Source organism: Poecilia formosa, unplaced genomic scaffold, assembly GCF_000485575.1.
Source record: "Poecilia formosa unplaced genomic scaffold, Poecilia_formosa-5.1.2 Scaffold277, whole genome shotgun sequence".
NCBI classification, from domain to species: Eukaryota; Metazoa; Chordata; class Actinopteri; order Cyprinodontiformes; family Poeciliidae; genus Poecilia; species Poecilia formosa.
In genome coordinates this window covers 639,410-661,818 of record NW_006800216.1, presented here as the reverse complement: position 1 = coordinate 661,818, position 22,409 = coordinate 639,410, and the positions used below count along the sequence as shown (strand labels likewise).

General features: G+C 41.1%; 1 protein-coding gene across 19 annotated transcripts in view; it reads right to left on the bottom strand.

Moving 5' to 3' along the window:
* The window catches only part of nav3 (neuron navigator 3), a 264,352-nt gene that overhangs the window by 22,334 nt on the left and 219,609 nt on the right, over positions 1-22,409 (bottom strand). For 9 of the 19 annotated variants that reach the window (XM_016681324.1, XM_016681323.1, XM_016681325.1 and 6 more), the window contains 11 exons: positions 14,645-14,768; positions 12,847-13,156; positions 11,073-11,817; positions 9,482-9,907; positions 8,873-8,914; positions 5,171-5,328; positions 3,385-3,582; positions 3,202-3,254; positions 2,629-2,652; positions 832-855; positions 582-659 (listed from right to left, as the gene is read on the bottom strand). In XM_016681324.1, coding sequence (XP_016536810.1) covers positions 582-659; positions 832-855; positions 2,629-2,652; positions 3,202-3,254; positions 3,385-3,582; positions 5,171-5,328; positions 8,873-8,914; positions 9,482-9,907; positions 11,073-11,817; positions 12,847-13,156; positions 14,645-14,768 — 2,182 coding nt within the window. The remainder of the gene's footprint in view (positions 1-581; positions 660-831; positions 856-2,628; positions 2,653-3,201; positions 3,255-3,384; positions 3,583-5,170; positions 5,329-8,872; positions 8,915-9,481; positions 9,908-11,072; positions 11,818-12,846; positions 13,157-14,644; positions 14,769-22,409) is intronic. The other 10 variants (XM_016681326.1, XM_016681316.1, XM_016681319.1 and 7 more) reach the window with 5 other exon arrangements.

The following is a 22,409-nucleotide window of genomic DNA, read 5'->3' as shown; positions in this document are numbered from 1 at the left end:
TTTCCATTAAATCAAAAGGCAAAACTACAGTTTATCAATGCAGAGCAAAGTTCTGTAAATCACTCCTACATGGATCTTCTTTTGTTCTTCAGGTTTCTCCACTGTTCAGTTGCCAGCACTGCTTTTGCATTATTTTATGGTCAAAGCATCAGACTGCAGGAAGAGACAAAGTCTACTTCCTCACTTGAACAAGCACTTAGCACTGCAGGAGGATGACGCACGTTCCAATGCTTGAGACTGTCAATCTAGCAGCAGGAAGACTTTGTTAGGCATTTGGAGAGTTTCCTATCACTATTTCACCTACAAACTGTTGTTCTCTGCCCCTATTTTCACTCATTTGCCTCTGTGATTTCTGTTTTGGCAAAAACAAAAAATCCCAGAGTAAGACAAATGCAAAGAGACAATACGCACAGCTTGATCACAACAAGCAAATATCCCATCTGAGAACAAAATACAAAAAAGCAGAAAGCAAGACCAGATTTTTATTTCCTCCACAGCTGAAACAAACTGCTCTCCAAAAGGAGGCCATTATGGAAATGAGCCGGCTGTTCAATGGAATCCTTTGAAAGAAACAAACTCACGTTGGCAGCCAGTTGAGACGTGAGGGTTGCCACCTTCTCCTGAGAAGCATCCAGCTCCCGCCGCAGCTTTCTGATTTGCTGGTTTCGAGGGAGAGAGCAGACGTGAATGTGCGCCATGTAGACAGACTTCAAACTTTTTGATAATCATGCTGATGAGCATCAATGAGGAAAGAAAAGTGCAGTTACACAGTAACGTGTGTCAAAAACATTGGAGTGAAGTGTAAAGAAACATAAAGTGAGGGGGGATTACCGTGGAATTTTGGACTGTTTGGCCCTTGATTGAAAAGAAAAGAGTCAAAATTAACACTATGTTGCATGCTGACGTCAAACAGAACTGGGGTGGTCCAGACGGACAACAAATAACATACCACACCCAGTTAGAGGTTGGCAATGAGTGGCAAAGCAAGAGGCATGGACTGATAACCTGGTTTAACAACCTGCAAATACCTGAGAATATTCCTAACAAGGATCACACAGTTGGTTCCAACCAGATATTTACATACACGTACAAATAGACATGCCTTTTTATTCTCACTGTCCGACGTGAAACGCGTCTGGTTTCGTAACAGACAATGAGAAAAAATGGTCTTACTCTATGTAAGAGTGTACAGAATAATGTAAATATCTGAAAAAGAAGAAATAAGAAAACTATTAAATATCAAACCAAAATCAGATTTATTTTACATCTGCATTGGAAATGTCATCCACAGTAATTGGATTGCCTTGCAAAAGCATTGATAACTCTTGTTTTGTTTTTCACCCACATTTTAGACACAACCACACACTTCGGTGTGTGTTACCAGGGTTTTGTGTGAAAAATGTGGAGAATCAACGTGTTTGTAGAAGCTTCAAAAGATATGAATGCTCTTGAAGGCGCTGTGAGTTTCGGCTAGTTAGTAGTGGAAATAAGGATATTTACTCATCAAAATGTAATTTTATAGAAAATTAGATTTTTTTTTTATTTCAGGGGAAATATCACAAGTGTGTCACTTGTATTGAATTCACAGTGATCCATTAAACTCCCTTCATCTCAGAGAGCGTTTGAACCAAACTTGAGCTAAAACACATGAATAAAACGACAACTAAAAGACATACAAACTCAAGACAAAAAAGAGAAGAAGAAGCTAAATTAGATTAAATCAAGGTGCAGTAGATGCATGTTGTGTTAGTTTTTGTAATAAAGAAAAGAAAAATGTTGTTTACATTTGAAAACCAAATCACCAAAAGATCATGAAAAGCAATGCAACATAGAGTTAAACTGTTTTGTCGTTAAACCAAACACAGCCGTAGCTCAAATTTTGGTGCTGGTTCTGCCCAATGCTATGAGAGACAAATGTCAGCGATTTATGTCCTTGTTGGACTATATCGGAGAGGAAACTCTGCACAGCAGAACATGCAAGACACTCAAACACAAGGAAACAGCCAGAGGAGATCCAAAGACGGGGGAGGAACATGCTGGGCTGGACAAACACTAGGTGAAAACAAACCGAGTCAAACAAAGCAGCAACAACTTACAGTGCAATAAGAAAAGTATTCGCCCTTAACAGATTTTCATTGGCTTAGACAGCTTTTTTTTTTTTCCCTTTAATGAAATAAATATTTTAAAAACTACATGAAATATTTACTTGGGTTTACTCTCCATCTCATGTTAACACAAAGGGTTTCAATGTTGCAAAAAGCTGAAGAAATCTGTTGGTGGGCAGAGACTTTCTTGCACTTGAAACCAGAAGCTGGACCTCAGCTGTCGGATTGATGTTGCGCCAAATCGCAACGTTTCAGTTGCAAGTTTGAAACCCATCAGGTTTTTTTTACTGTTCTGCTCAGTGGCTAGGCTATCTGTTGTACAGCAATCCAAGCCAGTGACTCCGCTGCAACAGTCTCCCTACCAGAAGTTGTACCAATGGAGTTCTCCAATTTGGAGATTAGACATTTGAACTTCTGATGACAAATGCGACGCAGCACAAGTAATTGTAACCAAAGTTTAGTGCTACAGGGCAGGAAGACAGCATGCAGACAGAGACATGCTTGTTCTGTCCCTCAGTTTTACCTCAGAGTGGGCTTTTTCCTCAGTCTGTAAGAGACAAGCAAACTCCAGTTAGAACCATTTCCTCTGATGCTATTTCCCTCTGATGTGACGAATCAGAAAAAGATTAAATAGCAAACATGGGAGATAATCTTACTTAACTTAAAAGGTCTAAAAGACACTATCACTGACAAAATGATAAAAATCCACCAGAAAACCAAATGAGAATTATTTTTTGTTTATTAGGAAACGAAGCGATTCGTTCGACGAGCACAAAGACGTTAGCGACTTGAAAGCTGCAGTAATGAGACAGAAGTGTACGGACATCAGTTCTGCTCGCAAAGACTAATCTGCTGTCTCCATGATTGTGGCGTCAGAGTCACAGCCTGCGCTACTAGAGAAGCTAACAGTATTCCTGTTATTTAAGGCTGCTTTAGACATTTCCAATATAACCTCAATAGAAACATACAAAATTGACCTGAAGAGGAAAGAGATATAGTTTTAGATGACTTTCATTTCACTTAAAAAAAAACCCAGAATGTTATAGGGAGCATATTGTGTTTTATTTGATTTCTTAAACCCTATTGAGCGACTTACCGCAGAGTAAAGTGAGGATGTGCTGGAGACCAGAGACAAGGACGAGCCGTGGACTGTGAGACAGAAACACGGTGGGGACAACTCAGATGACATTTAAAAAACCCCCAACTATTTTAACCTCAAACATATTTCTTTCTATTCTCATGGTTCATATTCCAGGTTCATAGTTCAGCACCGTCTTACCTTCATCAGTGCTGTCTCTGAAGGAACCGGAGCGACTGATGGCCCGGGGTCGGTCCTCCAGGGAGGTCGCACTGCCCCCTAGTGGGTGGCCCTCTCCGTACAGGTCAAACGAGTCCTGAGCGGGGATGCTGTTGGAGCGGCTCATGCTGCCGCTGTTGCCTGGCGGCAGGTTGTACTGGTTGATGTTGGTTGGGCTTACTGCGCAGAAATGACATGCAGACAATATAGTGGTATGAGTCACTTTATTAATATATGCTATCACACCCAAAAAAAAATTTCTTTCAACTAACTTTTTAAAAAGTTACTCAAATTTGTCACAGCTAATTTTATTAGTTTTGTTCAAGATATTAATTCTGATTTGAATAATTCTGAAATTGAGAATTATAGCTTGAGCAAATGTAATAAACAGAAAAACAAATTAGTTATTTTTAAAAGTTGGTTCAAAGAAACTTTTTTTCAGTGCATGATCTTGTTTTTGGAAATATCGTTTTGCAAAGCAACGTGTGACTTCTGGTGGAGTATTATTGTCAAAGCAGGGCAAACCCTCTTGACTTTTTTGTTCTCATTAGAAGTGTTTCCATCAAAAAAATTTGGGGGGGTGAAATTTTCACCTGGATGTATCGCATTAGAAAAGGTTGATGGAAACATTAACATTCAAAATAATTTCCTCAATTTCGCAAGATAGATCTTTACACTCACTTAAGTTAGCTTAGGTTTTTGACTTTCTCAAAAAAGTGTCAAAGCACTAAAGGAAAGATGGAAACACGTGTCGATGCGTTTGTCGATTAAATTCTGACATAAACATTTACCTGCTTTTTTTTTTTTTTTTTTTTTACACAAACGCATAACTTCAACCTCTGATGTCATCAGGTTTTGCGTAGCCTGGTTGATTCACTCCAAGCCAGTTGATTGGAAACATGCCAAATTCACATCTTCATTTTTGCTAAATTTTTAAAGTTTGCTCAACATTTACATGACCATTGGATGGGAACATACTGATTGATGACTTTTGAAGACTCTGATGTGAAAACATGCATTATTATTTTCAACAAGCAGCAGATGGTATGTTTTAGTTGTTTCTCCTAAGTAGACCAGATGGTTAAGATATATAAAAAAAAGCTAGATATGGTATGGTATTTTTTTTTTACCTTTTTATTGTCACCCCATTCTTCTCTCTAACAACTGTTACAATTGGATGCACATGGTGAGTTATGCAAATTAGGTAATGATTTTATTTAGTGACCTGCTCCCATTTTAAGGACAGCCTGTAGCTGCTTTACTTATTGTGGAGTTGGTGAAACTAGGACTGACTGACAACTCTCGGATAAATTAGCATCAAATAATAAATTCTAAATCATATCTGTGGTGGCCTGTAGGGGAAATCAGTAAAAAAGTGACGGATTGATAAACAGTACAGGGATATTTTTTAAAGCGCTGAGTACAACCACGAGCTGCTAACAATGGAAAAGTTGTCTTGTGCCTTGAAGCTTCCCATAAGTGCTGAACTAAAGAGCCTTTTTCAGTTTTTAATGAATCCCGACTGCATTTGATTATCTCTAGCTTGAAATATTAACTACTTAGAGACACCAAATCTTAACTGGATGATTTCAGACTAAACTTGGACCTTTTTAAAATGCAGATTGAAATTCATGAAACATTGCAAAAACACAAAATAAAGCATTTTTCATATTTTGCCTGCATTAAAATTAATAGTGAAAAACACAAATGAAATTGGGATTTTCATGGACTATAATATAATAAAATTAGGAGATTTTTAAAGACTAACAGAGGTTGGAGTAGTGATATTTTCCAGTGTTGATGCAAGCCGCTCCGGGAGGAGAAAGCGGGGACTGGCTGCCCGTGTCCTGCAGGCCCCCGGTCGAATGTGACCTCAACCACTCCTTTCCTTCTTCATGGGACGTCTGCCGAGATGACGGCGGGTACCTGAAAGCCACGAAACCACTATGAACTTGAGACAGGAGGACATTTTCAGAAGTTTAAGCAGGTTATTTCTGCAGCAGCGAAGGTACACAGCGAATGCACAAGAGCAGAGGGCAAATAAACATGCACCACTATGCAATCAGCAACATGCAAAAAAGAAATAAAAATCTGAATATTTGAATCTTTCCATCAGTCACCAGATGTGTATGATGGTTTAAAAAACCTTCATATAAATATGAATGTGTGTGACCAAAGCTGCCTGTAGCATTCAAACAATCCTTCAATACCACACTGAGCCATAACCATAACAAATAACTCAGGAGTCTTTATAGTATCAGGCAGGCAATGGGTTGGGGTAAACGTGTCCCTTCGCTCAACCATATCCCCAACTTGTCAATGCACACTGCTACCATTTGCTACCAAATTACAGCTGCCCTATAATTGTCCTAATCCTCTACACTACATGCTAATCTGACAGAGCATTTCTGGTTGAAAAAGTAAGTTATCTTTAGTAATGGACAATGTAAAACACTGACCAACTTAAACTTGCCAAAGTTTTAGTTTGAAAACTGACTCAAGATAAAATTGTGACTTCAAGTCCAAGGTTGAATCCATGACACCAAACAGGAACTCCAAACCTCGGATTAGGACCAAACAGGAATTTAAAACTGAGGAACGGATAAAACCGTGATGGAAACCGAATGGAGAGCAGAAATTCAAAAGTCCTGCTCTTTTGAAGTCCTGCTCAAAAGACTTCAAAAGTCTTTTGAAGTCTTTTGAGCAGGACTTTTGAGCAGGTAAAGGTCAAGATTTACCAAGGGAAGTCTTGACCCTTACCTTGGTCAAGACTTAGACCAAGGTAAGGCTCACACCATGATGTGGAATAGAGGCTTCAAAACTGAGGTGAGGATGAACTGGAGATTCTAAGTTCCAGGTTGGGGCCAAACCATGATATCAACCTGGGACTTTAAAACTAAGACAAGGACAGTCGCACTAACCTTAGTTTTGTTTCAGTTGGGACTTCAAAGTGAGACAAGCACCAAACCATGGCTTTTGTACCCGAGTTAGATACTAAAACATGATTTTTGTGCAATCTTAATGCACAAAAATGGCTAGGGTTGGAAAATATAAATGACTACTCAAATTTGCATTAGTTGAGGTTCCTCAAAAATCACCATAAACAACTGTGCTACAAAACCAAGTAGACTTTAAAATGGTTCGAAGTGTTGGGTTTAGTTTTCGGAGCACTGTATTGGCTGAAGAGTTGCTACATCAGTTCATCCTTCAATCATTTAACAATTTACAGGAAAACGAACTGCAGTTGTCCAAGCTTTTGCATGCTAATGAATGAAACACACACACACAAACACTTGCTACCATTCAACTCTTCTCTCCCCATCTCCAGCTCAACAGAAAGCCTTCTTATCTCACACATGACAATCGGCCATATTTAATCCTCTGGGAATTATAATTGAGTTTGCACTCCTTCCTTCTTAACAGCATTACCAGACTTGTCACATCTGACCCCGGCTTTCATCACTGCCCTGTACATCCTTTTTATTTCAACCAGCAATGGGCAAATAACACTCTACTTACTAGTGTGACGTTGGATTTTTCGTCGCTGACGTTATAGCAGACTGAGGTATACAAGCTGTTTGACTTTCTCCCAACAAAATCGTCATCAACAGGACCTCTGTGCTTATTTCCTGAATATTAGTGTAGAAAGAAACCTGAGTTTCCATAGCCAATAACCAAAAAAATTGGGGTATAGCAGATCGTTCCTGAAATGTGAACAGTCATCTGAGCTTAGAGGGAGCTTTTGCAAAAAGTCACCACTGTCCACGCTGAGCAGCATATCAAACAGGCAGAAAGAGTTGCATGACAGCAGATGCATTCAAGCTTTAAAATAGCAAATGCACCAAAGGCAGTCTACACAACCAAATAGTTTGAAACCAGGCCATTTCTCTGCTCCGAAGGATTCCCTTAAAATACAGAGGCAAGTTTGAACAGCTACAAATCTGAGTTATTTCTTCGTTTCAGGCTAAATGAAAAAAAAAAAACTATAATTTTCTCCCTTGGCTTAACATTCTATCAGTCTGCTCTCAGAAATCCTACTGAAAACCTTTGGGGTGAACTGAAGGACAGAGTGCTTAAAGGATCGAGGCTTGTTAAACTAGAGAGTTTATGCCATAAGAGGAAAGATGCAATGCCTCATTTCAACTAAGTGGTACAAAGCGGATCCGTAAGAAATTTTATGGTTCAGGAGAACGTTTTCACTGTCAGACTCTCACTAGCAGGTGGTGTTAAATGCAACATCTAACATTGTGACATACTAGCATACAGATACATTAGTATCTGTATGCTCAGTTCCAGCTTCCTCCTGTCACATGTCGATGCGCCTCTGGGCAAGGCACTTCAACCCAAGTTGCCTACCGATCTGCGTATCGGTGTATAAATGTGAGTGCGAGTGGATGAATGTCACTCCAGTGTAAGGCGCTTTCAGTGGTCAAAATGATTGAAAACGTGCTACATAAGTTCAGTCCGTTTACCATTTATTGTAGTTAAAAAGTGAATACTGAAAACTGTCGTCAGAGATGATCTACCTTGATTTTCAATGGTTTTGTTTAGCCTAAATTTAACTTAATTCCAAGCTCAACCTTAAATGACAAAATTACCCCAAAAATTGTGCTGCAGAGTGTTGGAACGGAGGCTTGAACTGATCATTGGACCTCTGAATCTGAAGAAGCAGAGGTAGATCTTCCTTGCTGAATTGCTGAGGAGTGTATGAGAGTTTGGTTTCCAGACTACATGGGTTTTGTGGATCTGGAAAGGTTTACTTTCCCAAAGTTTTTTTTCTTTTTTACAAGGGATAATGCAGGAGTACAGTGCAGAGTAACCTGGACTCTGCCTGGGTTGCACATGTTCCCCAATCCTCGGACAGGAGCGTAAGGCATGATTATGGAGAGGATGGTTTCTAGTTTGGTAGGATCTCATCGTTATTTTTTTCAGGCCATCACCTCCAGTGGAGCAGCTGAATGTGAAGCGACTACCTCCTCTAAGCCTCACCTCAACCAGAAAAAGGTTGACTGACACCTACAGGTTGGGGGGTCTGTCCCTACCTTGGTGTATTGTTCAAAAGTGACAGCAGGATGTAATGGCAGATGGAAAGACAAGTTAGAGTGACGTGAATGGATTGGTCGCCAAAGTCTGGTGCTGATAATTTAAAAAAACTGGATTGTTTTTCCTTCACTAAATTGAAGGTTGGATTTTATTTTTTTTTTTCCAAAATCAAGTGACTGCAAAACAAAATAAATCTAAAGTACGAGTTTTGACAAACAGTCAGGGGCACAGTAAATGTTGAGGTGACTGTATATTTAATGTAAATGTGCTAAATCATGCAGTCATCCATCTTTTTGAATCTTTACATCAATACCTATTGGAAATATCTGCTTAGGGCCATGGTGTGAACAACATTTGAACATGCGCTGGTGATCCATGCGAGTGCAAACAGACAACAGAGATAACTACAGATGCAGATGTGCTGTACCTCAGTCCCTTTTTGGGGAGCGTGTTTCTGTCAAGGGGCATGCTGTTGAAACAGAGGAACGGGCCAATCAGATGAACACTCAAATCATTTGTATTTCATGAAGCCGAACATTCACACAGAGACAGACAGAACGGAAAGAACATCAGGACATTATGCATCTACGCAGAACTACAACAACTAAAGAGACACAAACACTGTGTTTGAAGTTGATTGTTTCATTTTCGAGACATTAAGCTGTACTAGTGAGGGACTACAAAAAAGTATGCCGTGAGACTACGTTCTGTGTTGTACTCCATGCACTGCGTGTGGACAAAACAATGAATACACTGATACAGACTTCTTATGAGCATGTCTGAAATGATCTGAATTTATAGTGACTTTTTTCTGCCGTTGTTTGGACTTGTTGTGTTTTTGTTACTTTTGCAAAACCAGAGCAGAAAAATGTATTTCGTACTGGATGAGTTCATGTTTATCACTGGTATTACTCACTGTGATTCAATCTATCTTCTTATTCTTAGATCCTAAGGTCACAAGGCTACACTTTTTGTCTCAGTTGTCAAATGAAACAATGAATACGATTCGTCCCAATCGTATTCTCTTCTTACTCACCCCTCAGACAGGGTGGACTTGATACTGCCGGTTCGCGTAACCTTAGGCCCGTGATGGCCCAGCGGCATGTCAATGGACTCGGAGCTGGTGTGCAGACTGGTCATACTCTGGCAGCTCAGCGTGTCCTTGCTGCCGGCTGACGAGCTACAGGCAGGCCAGGGGCGAGCGTTGGAGGGCAGGGAGAGGCCAGAGGCTGGGCTGGAGGCCAGCGAGTCGGTACACAGGTCGGGGGTTTTACCGTACAGCGGGCTGCTGCCACCGCTCAGGCCACCGGCGCTGCCCAGGCTCCCCGTGCCAGAAGAAGGCGAGTCCAGGCTGGCCTGCCTGGCCAGCGTGCCGTGGGGGCTGCCCAGTATTGACGGGCACTTGCCAGAGTCGGGCGTGCCCGGAGAGCTGGCCTTGCTGCTGGCTTTGGTGCCAAACAATCTAGGGTGGGGGGAGGATGGGGTAGAGAGGTGGGTGCAGTCATTTAGAAGTGCTCAAATGGGCGATTGCAAGCTCCATACTGGAACAATACTGGACTTTTATAAAACTTAATACAGCTGAAAATTTACAAGTTAAACAGCCAAGTTAAGTAGCGCTTCAGTATTTATTCGGAATAATGACTTAGGGGAGGCTAAGTGTGCAAAACATTTTCAAAGTTAGCAAAAGTTCTAAATGAAAAATTAGCTAATAGCACTTTAGCTGAAATGTGCCTACCACTGTGCACTAGCTTGTGTTGACATAAAAAACCACTTTTTCTACAAAGCATAAAAATGTTCATGGGGTGTGAATACTTATTTATGCAAGGCACTGTATATGTAACAACAAAGAAGCTTTATGGCATCTTCCCACAGACAAAACCCTTCCAAACACATTCATCACCTGCTGCAACTGTAGCCATACCAACCATATGAAAACATCTGTTAGGACCTTCAATCCTGCTACCCTTCAGTCATAGCAATATTTACTAAAAAAACACAAAGATAATTCTCTGTTGAGGAAAAAGAAGCTTGTAGACATGCAGATGGAACCAGCTGGTATGGCAAGACTGTTTCCAAGCGCGCACTAAGCTACAGCTTGAAAACAAAGACTGGGTGTCAAGAAACGTCCTGTTAACTTGATCTCTGATCTAGACTTCTGAACAGGATTTGGTGGAATTTAATCAAAACTGAACAAAGCTTTAGCTGCAGTTGCTTATCATCGACAGTAGGGGGCAGTCTATGTAGCAACATCCCTTAGCTTACTGGTTTATATTTACTCTGTGCACCCTGATAAAAATTGATAGAGATGTCAGAGGATATTTAATCCATGGGGGAGCAGTCATGTGTCAGCTGTCCTCTCAGAGTCTTGGGAACAGGAAAAAAAATCTGAGCACTGCATTTATCACTCAAGAAAAACCACACTGAAGCTCAGACTGATTTTCTGAATGAACCTGATGAACTCTGGAAGAGACCTGAGCCTGTTCCTGAACACCTACCATACTATGAAAGTTTTTCAGAAACGTAATTAAAAGAAACTATGCGGTGAAATGGTTGATTCACGCAAAACCCAACAAGAAAACAAGGGACCAAGACAGATGAGAGCAGAAGAGAAGTATTCTGGGTCTGACCTGCGGAAGGTAGGCGAAGCGATGTCTGGGTATTTGGACCCCGGCTGCCTGAGGCCTGACTGGCCTGCTGAGCTGGAGGTGGGGCTGGATTTGGGAGAGGTGGACAGCCCTGCTGCCGGGTCCTGGTCCGACACCCCGACTTTCTCTTTATCCGTCTGGTTGACAGTGATGGGACTGGAGCGGTCTGAGACCACCTTTCCCTCCCTCCGTTTGGCACCCGCTTGTGTTGCTGCCCCGATCGCCGACTTGCTGCTGACGTTTGATTCGATGCTGCTGGAGCTGGAGCGGTGTCCGCAGCGCCCGGCCACTGCCGCCGCTGCCGCCCCCGCCCCGCTGGAGGATTTGGCGGGTCTGGGGAGGGAGCGGTACTGCAGGGTGACCTTGGAGCCACTGCAGCTGAGGAGAATGCCGTCGTCCTGGGGCTGCGAGCCGTCCAGGCTGGTTTTACGGACGCCGCCGATGCTCGTGCCTTTACCGAGGGCAGCCGACGATTTGGGGGCCTTGCCCAGTGTGGCTGAGCCACTGGTGAGGGCTGCACCACTTGAGGTAATTAGCGTGCCGGCAGGGCCAGGGATCTTCTTGTATCCAAAGGAACTGGTGGCAGGGGGGCGAGCAATTCCAGAGGGAGGCTTCTTGCCTTCATCCCCGCTACTTCTCCCAGCATCTGACGGTGAGCGCTGTATCCCAGCAGAGCTTTTGGAGGGTACTTTGCCCTTTTCTGAGGCCTTGGCATCATCTGTTTTACCTGCAAAACAGACAATAAAAACCACAGATTTAGCATCCTGCCATCTTTTTATCAGATGGCAGGATGCTATCCGATAGCATCCTGCAGTTAAATTTATACCTAGACACATGGATTTCAAAGGACTTTTATTGGAATTTTATGAGATTGATCAAGACAATAACCCTTCAAACTGTATACTACACTTGCTGTCCTCATTTTATAGCTGGTGGAAACCTACCAAAACAACACTAAGAGACAATATTATGGCACATAGGGTCATTTTATACTACAATGAAGCAATTGTTTGACTTGTTTGACTAAGAAAATTAACTCCTAGAAATTGGGCCTCTGTCTCTTTAATAAATACCTGCTCTTTTCTGACTTTCAGGAAGTCAACACAACATGTCTCCTCTATTAACTCCAACAATGTTTTTACCAGCGTTGTATAATGAGCGCAGCTGTTTGCTAATTGATACTGGCTAGTCTTAAGGAGCTGAGTGGAGGAGTCACAGAAGAGGGCTGGAGGTGGATGCTCTGTAAAGAGGAAGCTTGGAAACTGCAGATACGAGAAAGAGCTTCGTCCTTGAAGGAAATCGCTTTGCACAGCTGAATGGTTACTGTGGGAGATTAGATGATTTCTCAAACATGCATGAAATAATCAAGGCAACATTCCAGGTAAAATAAGGGAATAACATTATACATGACGTAAAGCTCTAAAATGTCGATTTTACATAATACTGCCCCTTTAAGACCAGCTTTGTAGAGTGTACCACCAACATCCGATCAACAGGTTCTTACACCTGAGCAGTAGATCTCTGCCGTTCCTCCAGAGGTACCTTGGACCTCTTGGCTGTCTCTCTGATCAATGCTTTCCTGCTCAGTCTGAAAGTACATGTACTACTCTGTAATCAAATAAAGTTTTGATATAATGCTTTGAGTTTTAGGGTTGTAAATTGTGAAAATGTTCAAGGAAGAAGGCAGCCAAACAATAAGAATTTATTTTACTATGCACAGTGTTTCTTTTAATCCAGTCAAGGTTGCCTCTCCCACCTGGTGTTTTGAGTGAAGCGGAGGTCCCCTTGGACCTGGGTGGGGTAATCCCCACCTGGGCCGTCATGCCCCTCCTCCACGAGCCCGTCTGGGACATCTGGGCTAGCCCGGCTGCCTTCTGACCCGTGTCCTCATACTGACCCTGGGATTGGGGGGAACAGGCAGACGGGGAAGGCTTCCACCGGGAGGGGCTGCCGTTGGGGTCCATGCTCATGTCCAGCTCCTCCTCTACTTTTTTCAGGTCTTCGGCTCCAACCCAACTGCTGCTCACCTCCGGCTCGGCATGCTTGGACCTGCTTCCTTTCTGGGACTGCAGAGGGGGGATTGCAGGGGTTGTTGGGATTAAAGAAAGCACTGATTAGTCGATGTTTCTATGAGATAACACAACTGGAAAAAGACGTTCTCTCAGCTGCACGTAGAAAGTGCTTGTAAAAGTCGTCTATTCACTGGAGGATTTATTGAAATCAGCTTACAGCTTGGGAATACAAGCTAAATCATCAACCTGATTCTTTTTGAAATAACTACTAAGCACATTCAAACACACGTTGTGAGTCACCAGAAGGATGGGCGATTGCCCGCTCAAGCAGCGGGGTGTGTGTGTGTGTGTGTGTGTGTGTGTGTGTGTGTGTGTGTGAGGGTGTGAAGTCGCAGCTATCTTTGGAATCTCCAATGTACAGATCTCCAGTTTTGGGACGTTTACAAACGCTCCCACACAAACACACAGAACAGTGACAAGCAGCCCTACCTTAACAGATGGTCAGTCTCCCTAGCAACGCCAGAGTCTCTTAAGAGGACAGTCTGTTGAGTATTTCATGAGGAGCCAAGGATACTTGGCAGAATAAAGCAAAGGCCCCTCAGAGGAGAGCTGAATGCTGCTCTTACTGCTCCCACCGTCAGCTGTGATTTCAGAGCTGACGTTCTGGTTGGCCTTCGCTTCAGGCCAAATAAAGATGTTAGACGAGGCAGTTTTATTTTTTACATGAAAACATAAGCATATGCAAAACCTCCTGAGCTTTATCAGGGTTTTGGACAAATACATTTTAAAAAAGTCTGGCATGCATCTACAGTACATCCAGCCCTCTTTACTCTGACACCTATGAATAATATCCAGTGCATTGGAGCAAGAGTAAACCTACAAATTGAATTACTGTCTACCGAAACAGGATCAGTTTAGGTTGTCCCTGCTGTGCTGTAATCACATGGGTTAGGGACCACACCCTACCGCAAACAGCTAACATCCACAAATACCTGAGATTTCCTCAAAAATGCTCATAAATGCTTATTTTAGTAGTTCAGCCACCAAATATACCTTAATATGCATGAAAATGCACAATGGAAACCATCTCAGCACAAACACAGATGCTAATCTCCACTGTGCAGCCAATTAACACCAAGGAAAATGAATGGCGCTTCAGGATTGGCTGCTTTGTAAACATCAGCCAATAGCATAAAAAGTAACATAGCATGTAGATATGCTAGCTTCCAAAGACGTATTTTCTTTTTAATGTTTTTTGATGCGATCTACGGAAAAATTTGAAAATAGGTAAATTTTTGGCAAGAATAAAAGAAAAGAATCCATGAATAGATGAATGCGCATTGATCCATTACATTAAATGCCATTATTAAGTACACTGAAGTGAGTAAGGTGATGAGATGTGAAACGGATCAATGGGTGGAAATGCTTTCGACAGGTATTGGAGCTCTATCTCTCTGTGCCCATCAGTGTCCTAACCCTTTCGAATTTCTGCCACACAGAAACATCGGCGTGCTGCCGGTCAGAATCCACTGCGCGGCCCACCTGCGCTCCCTTGCTTTTGCGTGATGAGCTTGTGGCGGAGTACGCTGGCGTGTTCAGGTCGTCGGTGCTGAAGTTGTCCAAGGTGTCGCTGAGGCCGCTGCTCACCGAGCTGCTGTCGTCCCAACTGCAGCAGAAGAAAAAACCAAAAGGAGAAACAGATTGACCGAGATTAAATATTCACTTTTTTCTCTGCGAGCTGAACAGCAAAAATAGCCGAGCTGCTTTACAAGCATCCAGAATCCAAAGCCATCTGCCTATACCGTAACTAAACTCTACTTTGAATGCAGTGAAGATTAGTAGATAAACGTCTCTCATCCACATAAAACAGCTGAGCTCTGTTTTCTTTAGGGTTAAAACAGGCTAACTGATTCATTGTTTGTGCCTGACTAAGATTCATATTATTGTTGTTATGATTTATCTCATTTGGAAGGCAAACAAACAAAGGCTCTTAAATGAGAAGCAGATGGATCAAACAAGTGGATCATTACTGCACTACTTTATTTTTTGCCGTTAAAACTCACACAATATGGTTCTTTAAGCTCCAACCAGATTTTCTGCCATCGGATTCGGTAAACAAGCCCAGAGAAAAAGTTCACCGGGTTTTCTGGGCTTATTTTGTCCTCTCACTCACACATTTCTGCACACACAATGACAAACGGAGCTGCTAAGACATGCAAAAAAAAAAAAAAAAGTCTTTGTAGAGACGACTCGGTTTCCATGCCAACCTGTCAAGTCTCATCTGCATCTGGCTTTGCCTTTGTGCTCCTGCTTGTGATTGTAAAAGACCCCCCACTCTTATGCCTGATAAAGCTGATCTAACACTTGTAGCTTCTACAGCTAAAAAACCCAACGTAAAAATAACAAAGAGGAAAACACCTGCGCTACAACACGAGACCCCAACTCAATATATCCGTTACCCTGGACAAGACGAGACGTTTAAGGCCCCATCGAGGACGTGCGGAAGTCAAACTGTTGACACGCGCTCACGTAGTTGGGTGACGTTCATTATTGTTCACACCATTCAAAATGTGAGGGTGTTTTCACACATAATAGTCCAATAAACTCGGTTCAATTGAGGACCAAAACTGCAACATTTGTTCCATTTCCACTGCTGTTGTGTCAAACCAACTCAACCTTGTTCCCTCCTTGAATGTGGTGGCGCTGCACCAAGAACCACTGAAATAAACGACAGAAAAAGACAAGGACACGACTTCTTTCCTCACAAAATGAAAAACATGTAAATTTTAGGGGCTGTGGGATTTCTGTTGGCAAAAGACTATGAGCCATTTCTCCCACTAACGCTAGACTTGTACGTTTGTTTTGCTTCTATTTACCCAGAATGCCCCATGCCATAGTCTGCTTCCCTCTTTTCGGAGCAGTCTCCGGTCCACTTGGCGCTCACATGTGCATTTGAACCACAGGAGATTTCACTTCAACCAACCCGAGGCCTAAGTTTTTAGGTGGAACAGAACTATAAAGACACAGTTTCACACACTTCTGTGAAAGCCTTCCCCCTGCAGTAAAGCTGATGGTGTGTGGTTTCCATGCTAAACACAGTGAACACGGCAGAGAGGAACGACTGTTACGAGTTCACAAATTTGCCAATAAGAAAACAAATGAAGAAGAGCTTAAAATAAATGACCAAGTAAAAATAATGTGCAAAAATTCTATTGTTTTAACAGCATGACACAGTGAAAGTGGGGAAATAAATGCTTTAACATAAGCATCAGGGACACGCAAAGGTACATTTTGATGATATATGCACCTGCCACCTGCAGACACCTAGCAACCCAGATGTCCACTGGTGCAGTGCAAAATTGATTTCTTACCATCCAACAGGCAGCATTTATCTTCACAGCAATGATTTAACCAGGTATGAAGAAAAAAAAAAACCTACTCTAAAAAGCTTCATTTCCTTTTCATTACATCTGTACGGCGCCACATGAACGGTTTCAGTTCTTTTATGTTACTTAGTTATTTTTCCTATCCAAACCTTTCCTTCTACAATTCTCCTTCAATTCAAAGCCATTATTGAATAAGAATCTTGGTGACAGGGTGAAGCATGGGACAAGTTTGGCTTGCACAAAAATGAATCGTCAGTGTAAATTTGCAGCTTTTAAAGAGCTATTCATCATGCTAAAACATGCAGGTGTTAAAGCTTTCCAAGTGGGGTTCAACTTGCTCAAATTAGAGTTCACTTTTTGCTGCCTTTTCTGAGTGCACAGACAAAGAATAATCATTGAAATGACTTTCTTTAAACCATTTCTATCTAAAACCGCAAGTCACTGTATGCAGACGACTGCTTTGATCATATTAATGTTCGTCCGGTTTGCATCTGCTGTTGATCCTGTGCGGATATTTCTTTTCCTTGCAGCGATGTCACTTCTCCAATCTGACTTAAAAAGTTACTTCCTCTGCTCTGAGGTGCTTACATCAGAAACCTCAGCGGTGGCAGGGGAGTGTGTGAGCACTCTGCTGCATCCTCCGAGACACTCCCTCCTGCGGGCGACGACAGCAGAGAGGCAGAGGCACTTTTAGCGCTATAAACAAAAGAGCCTTGGCTGTCCTCTGAAAGACAAGTCCTGTGCAGATGCACAGAACGCTGCTCTGAACGCGTCACCGAATGCAGAACGCCAGTTTAGGAAGCTTAAAAGCTTCACGGGGAGAAATTCTTTTTCCTCACGTACGTCTCACGCGGCGGATCAAACACGCAAGACGTTTCGATGAACGCATTTTGCTTTAGAAGCCTAAATGCAGACATGTATTGTTTCAGCCTCTCTTATGAAGGAACAAATCAACTTTTTAATATATAACTCCTCATTTTCTGTCTACTTGATGCAAATTGCTCTAGATGATTCCCATTTACCACAAAAAAAGGGGGAACGGTGGTGAAAGAGCGCTGGCAGCATGGGCAGCCAGCGTCGAGGTCCATCTATGTGACGCAGAGGCAGATGGCTTGTGTAGGAGCTCAATGACTTCCAATTCCTATCTAAACATTAGAATATTCTCGCTGGCAGCTGCGAGCTAGCTCTTTTATCCAACCGCAGCCTCTCTAATGAAATGTTGAAATCTTCCGTCTAATGAGTCAGTCTGAAATGCAGAGCAGATGATTAGAGCAGCTTCTGTGTGATCTCTTGCTCAATTAACACACTAAGTTAAACTGAGTGCTATCTGCACACAGTGAAGAGCTCCCTTGGCTTATTTGATCAAGTTCTTTTTTTATTTTATTTATGCTGATACAAGAAATGGAGCAAGTGAATAAAGCCAAGGCCAGAGTTGTTCATGGAAGTGGAATTGGTCAACAGATCAGTGAAGCTAGGGTTGGGAAGTCCGGATCTTAAATGTCAAGGTACAGTAAGCTTTTAGAAACAGTTTTAAATGTTATTTTTTAGGTATTACAATCCTCACTGTTTAAAATGTTTTAAACTAAGGCTGGTACGTGATGAGCGGCTACACAAGAAGATAGCTTAGCTAATTAAACAGCTAATGTTAGCATGTTATACTTCAAATTTAGAAAACTCAAAAGTTAGCTGCTGTTAATTTGATATTTTCACTTTAGTCTGTATCCAAAACAACAAATATTATGTATACTATTACTGGACCTATGAATTTGCTATATTAGATTTTATTGTATGTGTGATTATGATGTAAACACTATGAAAATCTCATCCCGGCCCAAGTCTAAAATAGTATGAATTCAAAGTTAAGCAAGCACTTCCCATTTTGGTTTCATATGTCTATAGTACATGAGTAAAATTAAACACATATTAGTTTGTCACTTATTTTAACAAATTAAACTAGAAATAACCTTTGCAAGAAAAGAGAAAATTATCCTTGAATAAAAGATGGTGCTTATTAAATATTTTGTGACACATTTAACCATCTTTAAGATGCTTCCTGACTTTGCATGGTAGTTATATTCCTTCCATATAGCCACATCTGACTCTGTGGTTTCTGGTTCTTTAAATCACCAGAAAACCTGAAAATGTTTTAACTTGCTAATTTGGAAACAGATTGGTGGGTCTTCATGGTACTGCATACGAATATTATGTGTAATTCTTGCATTGTTTTGGTGTGGAGTGACACACAAAAGGATAAAACATGTGATGGTTTGGGATACATTTACCAATACACAGCATCTATTTGTAGTGTTATGCAAGTAAATCTAGATGAGATTCTACGCTGATGATACTGTTGTATGATATGTGATGTAGTTGAGACAGCATGAATAATGTCATTATAAGGAACTGCTAAACTATTATACTGTTTTCTATCTTATAATGCATGTATTTTCCAAAACAATACTATAGACTTATATTAAAATAAATAGGGTGGACACAGTGTTCTGCCTCATCATGTCCAGGTATGTTATATTTCTACAGTCATTGTTTTTTCTTTGTTTTTTAATTTTAAAAGGATCAACTCACTTTATGGAGTGAGTTGTCGAGGATATAAGGGGGAGTTTTTAAAGCGCACGCCGATTTACCAGATGAGTCATTTGTAATAAACAAGGGGAAAAATGTTCAACTCTTCTGCTGCTTGTGCTTTGCATGTGTTAATTCTAAAAGGAAGATTTTCTCTGGATGCTGAACAAGCTCAGATTTCTCTGGCTAAAGGCTTAGTAAAAAAAACAAAAGGTGTCGCTCTATAAAAAGACCACCCTAACTGTAACAGTGTGAATATTTCATCAGGCTGCCTCCCAGGATCAGCAATGATTTCTGTTACAGAGACGGGGGCTAACCGAGCTCCTCCTCTGAGACCAACACGCCGTTACGTCATCTGAAAAGACGGCTCAAACAAACTCGGTAACCTTACAGATGAGGCAGGCAGGTCGGACATTTGTGTCATAACTTCCTAAATTAAGCATGAGTGCTGAATACTCAGGCGTAGATCATTCAGGATGGAGATGGCTTCAGTTTTATATCATGAAGAAGGGAAATGTGTGAAAGTTGCTAAATGAGTCATTTTGTTAATGAGTTTCTTTTATAACTGCTGGATAAACCTGTGATGTCTTAACTGTGACCTCCTTGGTTACCTCGGTTCAAGTAGCTTAAAAAAAATGCTTCTCTCATGTCAAATGCTGTTTCAGAACATGTACCAACTCAAATTATGTTTTATAGCAGGTGTTTACGAGACAAAAACAGCTCCCTGAGGGGAGACTTTTTTTCCTTGTTATTGCAATCTTTTGCTATTGATTTTAACCGGCTGCATCACCACTATGAACAGGCTGCTGTGGTTCTGCTCAGCCATGCAGGAATGAGCTCATACAATATTCAATGCACTCTTTCAACAGCTCTAAAAAAGAAATGATACCAAGCGAAGAAGAGACGGTGTTTGAAACGGCCTGATTGTGAAGTGGTAAATTACTCCCCGCTGACAGGACCAATAAATAGCTGCCTGGGGGAAATGGCAAGAAACAAAATGAAACCGGGATGATTGGTAAAAACAGCACTTGTTCAAACTTTATTATGCAGAATGAAACCAAAATTGGTGTTACTAAAAGAGAGATATGAGTTTTTATTGATATTAGTCAAATTTAACAAATGTATTCACTTTATCCGTCCAACCAACCAATAAGCAACAGCCAACCAATCACCTTCCACTGATCCAACCAAAATATTAGTTGACCAATAAAGCCCATCAATTACCATCCATCCATCCAGTAAACTTCACTGACAGTGTTTGATTCTTTCACCAATGTAGCAACAACATTTAGAATCAAACTCATTCAAACAGTATACAGTATCCTAATATAAGTTAAATCTGAAGTGAATCATAGATTTAGCTAATGAAGCTCTGTGTAATCTTAATTAAATGCTTGTAGCTTATAGTAAAAAAAAACAAACAAAAAAAACTTTATGTCCACAAATATATTTGAAAAAGTGAGCAGAAATAACTATTTTTTGAACCACTGTAAAAAGTAAAGACAAAATTATCACAATGTAGTTTAAGGAAACAAAAAAAATATATATATAATTCCTTTCAATCTAAGTCATAGCAATAAGTCTCCTGATCCCCAAAGTGAAACATAAAGAGCCTTATTGAGAGAATAAACTGTCATAATTTGACTTCATTCAAACACACAATACATAAATACATTAATCTATTGTCTCAGATCTCTACAGAGGATAGTTCAAGTTCTGTCATCAACTTACCTCCTGTGGGACAGTTGCTTTCTATTTGCTCACCATTGAAAAGACTTGAGGCGAAGCTTCACCTGACGGAGAACATGGAAGCTGCCGAGGCTCGACTGGCTTGTCAAAAGAGGAAATGGAAACGCGAAAGAAAGAAAGGAAGAAAGGACTCATCAGTGTTCCACTTCTACCTACTGCGACTGCCAGCTCCTGCTCCCTTCTGTTCGCCTCACCCCTCCCCTCCCTCTCCTCCTGACCAGGATGGGCCCGAGAAGTCCTTGGAGAGCCGATCAGACATGTTGTCAGCGGCAGGTTTCACGGGGTTAATTAAAGGAGGATGACGATGCAGAACGGAGCCAAATCAAAGAGGAAGTACTTACCGAATAAGAACTGTTTGTTTGATGACAAGCTTAGACCGGAGGAAATCTCATGCATAATATGAGACGCTAAGAGATGTCAGTCCATCTGCTGTTGCATATTCACATAGTCATCTCTCAATTTCTGGGAGATGGCTAACAGTAGCTTCTGTGTCTGCAGATCACATGTAGATCTATGTGACCAAATGCAACCTTATGCTTTAAAAGGACGGCAACGGTTGATTTGATCTCAAAGACAGAAAAATGCAGTATTAACTATTCTAGTTTCACAGTTTTTAGAGGTAAACTTTGTAAACGGAGAGTATATCAAATATGAAGTACGAAATTATAGGAAAATACATTAAACCACTTGTGACATTTCCCACCGGGTACAAATCTACATATGGTTATAACAGACAGTTTTGTTACTGAAAATTTGGGTCCACATAAACAAAAATTTAACAGAGAATGGCAGACAAAAATAGCCAAGAGTTATCAAGAATTACTTCTAAGATGCCACTTGAACATGTTAGCTAGCCTAACTACAAACCTGACCACTTAGAGTCCTTAATGACAAAGAGAACTCCTTAAAACAGTTTTATCTTTTTGAGGTGGTGTTTTGGTTTGAAATAATTTTGTCCTTTTGAAACCAGTAGTTATCTTGTTCAAGTAGATAACTGTTCACTTCGAAGAAAACATTAAGAAAACTGATGTAGCATTTTTGTTAGTGTTAGCTTCACTGCTAATCCAATGTCTACTTTAGACAGGGACTTGTTCCTTGTTAAAAGTCTCCATTCTTAAAAATAAAACTGATTATGCTAAGGCTTTTTCTATAAATCATAAGCCTACGGTGGCTCAGAAGGGTCAACAAATTGCAAAAGCCACAACACAGCAGCAAAGACCACAACAAAGAGCGCAACATGTGGTAACCCAATCGCAATGGAATAATCATAACAAAAGTGACGATAAACTTCATAGCATAAAAAAGCTAAAAGTTTCATTTTTTAGCATAACTTCTGTTGTGGCCTTTGATGTGTTATAATTTTTGCAGTTTTGTTGTTTTTTGTGGTTGCGTTGTGTTTGCATTTTGGTGACCCTTCTTGGCCACCGTACAGGCCAGTGTTTAACTCATTCAGCTTTATAGTCAGTCCTTCCAATTGGACTTGATCAAAACCAACTTCAAGTAGCTAAGAAATTGTACTAAATTTAGCTCAAACAAAAAAATTGTGCAACTACAATATTTATTTTAATTTTTGTCAGTGATGAATGTACATT